Raw genomic sequence first — 7500 nt, 5'->3', positions numbered from 1 at the left:
AAAATTCTCGTTCCCCCCTCATACAAATAACTCCCTACTCGTACATATTCAGGCCAGGTATCGATAGTGATGCTTACTTTAGCATCACAAACTACCAATGAACTCAAAGATGGGATTCGACGTGTCATAGACAAGATGAACCTACATTTAAATAATAATTAACTATTCCGAAAAGACTAGCATTGTGATAAACAGAGCCCGTGACAAACAAAATCGATAAACACATTACAGTCTTCTATTCATAATCGTAATATATTATATCATTATTACATTAAGTATGTCCTCCTTTTGTAACTTATAACAACGTTCAATTCACAGCAAAGTGCTGGTAGTCTTTATTGAGAACTCCCTTATGTGTTAGGTGTAGCTTTTTCCCAACAGGATTTAGAAAGTTAAGTTAACCACGATTCCACTACATTTTAATCTCTACTGAACTACTGGCACGAACATGCAATAAAAATGTTCTGCCCAACTTTAGCCTTAAAATAATAAATGCGTAGAGAACAAATAAAACTTCAATAGGGCACTGTAACCCTAATTTGGATTGAATCTCTTCCACAAATGTAAGCTAAATAAGTACAACGTGCAAGCCGAAAGTTTTAGATACTTTGAAAAATCTATTTATTTACACAAAACCTTTCACCATTTCTGAAAATAGTTCCCACAAGTATAAATGCACTTTTGCAGTCTTAAAAACTACGAGATATTTTTAAAAATTCGGTTTTGGGAATATCAGAAATTTCATTATTATACGCTGCAACAGCCTTTTCACTTGTTTGAAATTGACGTCCTCGAAGCTTTAGAAAGAAAGCAAAATCACACGGAGCTAAATCTGGAGACTAAGCCGGGTGTATAGCCACTTTCCTGTAACAACTCCAAAGTTCTCCCTCCTCTATGAGGCCATGCATTATCGTAATGAAGAAGAAAGTGAGACGTGGAGGCTTTCGGTGGGCAAATCTCGAAGCCCACGCTTTAAAGAAGCTTGAGCGGCAGTAAGTAACGTACCACTCTGCTGTGATTGTATATCGATCTAACTGTATAGTCGAAAAAATATACTGTCGACTGCTGTTTTATTTCGGTGTCATAACTGTAAACCCACGTTTTGTCACGTGTGACAATATTATAAACGTCTTTACTTTGCACCTGCGAAAGTCTTTTAAACATACAATAGCACCAATCCATGCGGTCGTCTTTTAGCTCAGGTGTACGCACATGAACCCAGCAACTGCCACGCTTGAAAAGGCCGAGATAATTTTTTATTACAGACTGCGATGCAGTTGATCCGATCTTCGAGGTCAAATTTCTTACTGCTGCGACATTTTCATCCGTAACTGCGGTGCTACGGCGCCAGAGCGAGGCTCCTCCGTCAGGCTTTGTTCGCCGCGTTTAAATTCCGCAAACCAATTTAACACGGTTGTCCGTGAGAGAGTAGTCCCCGAAACACTTTTCTACACGATCATGGCACTGATACTGCGTTAAACAGTACATAAAATCGTAAAAGATCATTGCACGAAAATCACGTCACTCGAGCTCATTGTTGCCAACTGACAGGTTCAAACTAGCCTCCACTTCCAGCCCTCTAAGTTTCAAACAAACAAACCTGCAGCCTTGCAGTTATGCCTTTCACCACTAGAAGGCATACGCTTTTAAACGTGATATTTTCAGTACGGCAAAGCTATTTAAATTTTAGTATCTAGAAACTTCGGCATTCCCCTCGTAAATAACAGAAACGAATCTACTAAATAATGAGTCCCGCAGAAAATGGTATCCACATTGTAATTTAATAGATGGCACCTGCGTATTGTCTCTGAAGCTTAATTAAATTATTATTGCAATACATAATATGGTGTTCCCTCAAAACTATTTCATGACTGTAACGTATGACGTATGACAGTAAACAAAATGGCAGGTGGACGCTTAAAATATGAGAAACAGAATTCGTTTTAAAGTGGCATTTCAAATTTGCAACAGAGCTTCCTAGATGTTTGACAATTACAAGGCTTTATGACAAGTTTGAAACACATGATGATCACTGGGATGTGCACAAGCGAAGGCCTGGAAGACCTCGAACAGCTTCAAATCCTGCTTCTTTGGTTATGGTTTTAGAAAAATTTGCAATGTCGCCACAGAAAACTGCTACAGAATGTGCACGCGGAGACAAAGGTTGCAGTGCAAGTGATGGTGTAATATGTATTCAATTTGTGATATTAGCACTAAAACACAACGTAAGAATTTTCTTTCGTTAAAGTATTTCTAAATTTTTTGACGGACTCTATTATTTAGTCACCAAAAGTAAATATATACACTATTAATCCTCATTCATCAACAGCAAATCAATGACTGAAGTTCAATTTTCTTTAACACAAAAACTTAACGTCCTATGTACTATCAAAACTATATATTATTTTCAAAACTGTTGACGAAAGAATCTACATTATGCTGTGTATATAAACACACATACTTTTGCTGTCGACTGCGCAATTAATCTACCCCATACCAGTAGCACTTGCGAAATCAAAATATTACGAAAAATGACTTTCCTCACCTTGTGCTAATAATTTTAATCATAGAACAGTTTCAGTACAAAGGTGGTGTCAGATGACAAGCAGTGAGTTTTATCAGTACCCTTGAAACTGTCCAGAATTAAAAATACTGACGCAAACTGTGATAAAAGCTTGATTATAATACAGGTATGTGTTCAATTATCTCTCTAAGCTACTTTTACAGTAAAAAATACTCATACTTACTAGTAATTCTACAGAAGTTTCTCTTTATACTTTTTTAAAGAAAATACAAACTATTTGACAAATTTGTTTTAAACCAAATATGTTTCTAAAATAATAACATTTGTTCAATGTACCCAATGTCATCACTATTTAGTATTTGTATTAAAATAATGAAGAAAATTCCACAGATATATAGGGAAAATAACTTAATTTCAGAAGAAAAAATACACAAATACACGGTCGCTCCTGTAATAAAACAGCAACAAACCCTAATAGCTACCTGTGTTGCTTGAGCAAAGTACAATCTCCACCTTCCGTGCTGTCCAAATTATAAACATATAAATATCCATCAGCAGACGCCACAAGAAGCCGCAAAACTTTTTGAATCCTGTTAATAATACAAAACAATAATTACTATAAATAATTTACCTAGTTCGTGAAAGGAAAATTCAATATACATGCAAATGCTGATACAGCATGTTTCAAAAAACCACCACCAACATTTTGGGAGGTGGTTCCTGACACCAAGATAAGACAAAAAGCATAGACCAATCTGGTTGTACAAATGCTTCCTTTCGGAGTTACAGGCTGCCGAAAACATGGAAAAAATGAATTTTAAAGGTCCATAGCTCCAAAACTATGGGACCTACTGTAGTCGGGCCAAGACTTCACTTTGAAATTAATGTGTGCGCTATCCAAAAATACATGTTCCAGAATCCTAAGGTACTCACGCAACAATTTTTATAGGGGGAGTTTGGTTACGGGCATCATCAACTACCTCTATAAAAATTGTTGCTGAAGTACCACAGGATTCTGAAACTTGTATATTTGGATAGGACACATACAAGTTCCTACGTGAAGTCTTCACCCAACCACAGTAGATCCCATGGTTTTGGAGCTATGGACATTTAAAGGTCATTTTTACACGATTTTGGCAGCACATAACTCCGAAAGGAAGCATTTGTACACCCAAGTTGGTCTATATTTTTTGTCTTATCTAGGTGTCAGGAATCACCTCCCAAACGTTGTCGGTGTTGTTTTGAAACACCCTGTATATATAATCCGAATGAATAAGTAAATTTAATTATATTTTTAAATACGAGGCGCTATGTCAAAAGAAAAGAAAAGAAAAGAAAAGAAAAGAAAAGAAAAGAAAAAATAGCATGGAAAAATTATTGTGATTGATACACAAGTACGTACTTTGGCTACCATGAATCTCCAAACATACTGGTAGCATGGAAAAAACTTCCATATACCCTTCGTGTAAAAATCTACTGCCTGAGAGCGTAGCCAGTTCAAAACTAATGTCTTAAGACCTCAGTGTCGCTGAAACGTTTTGATGGATGTCACTTTTTCAGGTGAAGAAAAAGCAAGAAATCGCTGAGGACAAAGTCGAGACTGTAAGGGGATGACCGAATAGTTTCCATCGAAAATCTTGGAATTATCTCAGCGGTACAAGCACTAGCTGTGTATGGACGGGCGTTGTCATGTATCAGAAGAATTCCTGAGAGTAGCATTCTTCTTTGCCGATTTTGGATGGCACGTCGCAGATTATTCAGTGTTTGACAATACATATCTGCTGAAACTGTTAATCCTGATTCCAAGAATTCCACAAGAACCACACCTTTTTAATCACAAAACACGGTTACCATGATTTTGTGAATTAATGGTGTTTGTGTGAATTTCTTCGCTTTAGGAGAACCAGAGTAACACCACTGATTTGACTGTTATTTCGACTCTTCAGTGGCGTACGATATCTAGGTTTCAGCCCCAATCACTATGTTAGAAAGGAGGTCATCGCCGTCTTCCTCACCCAGCTTATCAGTCACAATTCGAAGCAGTGTTCATAGAAACTCTTTTTGTGAGTTCAGTTATTGTGAACCGGCGATTGGATTGCACTTTTTCGTTAATGCGTTCCACCATATCGTTCGTCTGTACACTAGGCCTTACGCTACGCTCATCGTCATGAACAGTTGAACACCCTTCCCGAAACTCGCGGCACCATTACCTGACCTTTCCTTCACTCATTACTATCAGCCCGCAAATGGCACAAAATTCCCGATGGATACCAACTGCATTCTGTCCTTTGGTATCCACAAATCGTATGACAGATCTCACTTCATATCTGGCGGGATTTTGTATTACGGCAGCCATTTCAGCTCGCTCCTACTCGCACGTACGCAAATCTACTTGGATGACTGTCTCTGTTGCAAGCACAGAATACTGAGGCATGCTCAACTTCAGAGTGTTGCCTAAACCGCGTAAAAAAGAAACTATTGGTTTATCTTCTTTTTATTAAGGCGTCACGTAATATACACAAAATCAAGTCCGAAGATAACAAATATCGAAGTGAGAAAAATCGTTTTACTGATTTTCAAATGGTAAAAGATAAACATAGGAGTATCACGATACTGTATATATATATATATATATAAAAAAAAAAAAAATCCCCTTTAAAATTTTCTTCATTGCGACTTTTAATGAATGTGTTCATAAGACTTCGAATGCCTAGTGCACATGCCTTTGGTGTGCACGGTCACAGATTCGGAGGAGGGGAGTGGTGTTTAAAGTAGTATTGAGGCAATTTCTTGACTTAATAAGAAAGCAACTTCCGTTGTAGAAAGTCGGAAATAACGAGTACGAGAGTTGATGTGGCCTGTCATAATCTTCATGGTTTATAACGCCAAGGAGCAGATCCCATTGTTGAAATAATTTACGTATTACATACGAAACGAACTACAATACTGTAAACTTCCTCGCTTCCATTTTTTAAATTAAATTGTGTCATGTTCCAGTTATTACTGAAACATTCATTTATGTAATATAAACAAAATAATAACAGGCGTTTCGAACAAATTGTTTCGAAGAAAATTCGTTCCACAGTTATACTCTTACGCTAAAAAAGATGGATGCTTAATGAAAATGTTTTTTTTTTTTTTTTTTTTGTGCTCTCCCACCAGGAATGGAACTCAGACTACGTGAACAAAAGACGCACGCGCTAGCCCTTAGACTAGGAGCGGAGGCCAACAAGAAACTGTTGTTTCATATCCTAGCTTGTGTTGTGTTTGTAATCATAAATTGCTTTAGCACTTCGCTTTTTTTTTAACACTAATTGTTTATTTTCAAGCAGGGTTGGCAAAAACCACGATTTTTATTGAAAAAAAAAACGGTTTTTTGGTTTAAACGCGTTTTTTTTTTTTAAAATAATTTGCTCTATGTATTTATATTACATACGGACAGAAATAAGTTTGTTTCGCCATAGTGTTATTATACAACGACAGGGTTATGCTGGAAGGGGCACATAAGCTTAAAGCGGAATCCAAACTGCTTCTCGGCTTACATCCAAGAGAAATTGTCCATTTGGACGCGAAACCGAGACTAATTGGTCACAAATGCGATGAGTCTGTCGACTTACTCACGAAGGACTCCTGATAAAAATACGTTGTACTGATTTCTACATAAGCCTACTTGTTAATATAATTGTCAAGAGTAATTTCAGAAGAACAAAAAGATAAACAGTTACACAAGTAAAAACAGTATACAGAATTATATATAAATCGAGAAACTCCCGCCTTAGCCATTAGGAAAATCCTGTTATTACTTTAAATGTATTTACATGTAAAATTTTAAGGTCAACGTATCATAATTAGTACGCTAAAACTGAGGTATTAAATTACAAATTTTGTATGTAGATACATTCAATAAAATTAAAACGAAGTCCAATCCAAGCCAAAGTTGGAAGCTACATACTTAGTTAATAAATTCTGTCAATTTCTATCAATATATTTAAGCAACCTTGGCTACTTTATAAACCAATAGGCATTCAGGCAAGCGGAAATATATAATTTGGTTTCGTTTCGTATGTTTAGGCTGAACATCCTTATGAAATACCGAGATTATCATCAAGGAGAAGACTTCCGCTTAAACGGATACCCGAACAACTACTTCGTGTACACTTGAAAGAAGGGTTGTCGTTCGACGAAGAATTGAACATTAAACACGGGACCCCATAATTAAAAGATGAAAAGTAGATAAAACTAATGTAGATGCTTTTATATGTGGAAATGTCATCATGAAGTTCACATGACTTTTTTTTTTTATTTATTTACTAGTTGAATATACTCATGCTTCGCACGGGGGTTGTATTTGGAAGTCAATGCCTGTGGGAGTATCACCACTGATCTTGCGTCCGCGAAAACTATGGATTTGATACTAATATCGGTCATTTTGGGCTATTTTTTACATGTCTCGCCCCCCCCCCCCGCTGACTCCCGTCCCCCATACAATTGAAACTGAATTTGCAAGTCAACGCTAATGGAACTGTCATCATTGATTTCAGCGACCGCGAAAACTATGGATTTTACACTAATACCGGTCATTTTGGTTTACTTTTATATGTCTCGGTATCTCCACCCCCCCCCCCTTCTTCCGGTGACCCCCGGTCCGGAGCCAAATAGCGTGAATTTGGAAGTTAATGCGATCGGAGTTTCACCATTGATTTCAGCGACCGCGAAAACTATGAATTCAACACTAATATCGGTCATTTTCCACTACTTTTACATGTCCCAGTAAACGCCCCCCCCCCCCCCCCGAAACCCCCTGGTTCGAATTTTGACAAAAACGTTTAACTATGGTCTGGAGCCTGGACCAAGGTATTCGTGACTAAAATTTGGTAACTCTCGGTCAATTTGTTTGGTTCCCAAGCCGGTTTTGGTAAACGCTTCGTCTTGATCTGGGGCCTGGGCCACGGTACCTGACCAAAATTTGGTATCTC

At 37.4% G+C, this 7500-nt stretch overlaps 1 protein-coding gene across 1 annotated transcript in view; it reads right to left on the bottom strand.

Moving 5' to 3' along the window:
* Window positions 1-7500, bottom strand: part of Atg18a (Autophagy-related 18a) — a gene marked incomplete in the record, with an annotated part of 93234 nt that overhangs the window by 38649 nt on the left and 47085 nt on the right. The window contains 1 exon segment of the mRNA XM_081731816.1: window positions 3007-3114. Coding sequence (XP_081587942.1) covers window positions 3007-3114 — 108 coding nt within the window.

The sequence above is a fragment of the Thermobia domestica genome, chromosome 11, assembly GCF_964235325.1.
Source record: "Thermobia domestica chromosome 11, izTheDome1.hap1.1, whole genome shotgun sequence".
Lineage (NCBI taxonomy): Eukaryota > Metazoa > Arthropoda > Insecta > Zygentoma > Lepismatidae > Thermobia > Thermobia domestica.
This window is presented reverse-complemented; position numbering and strand designations above follow the sequence as displayed.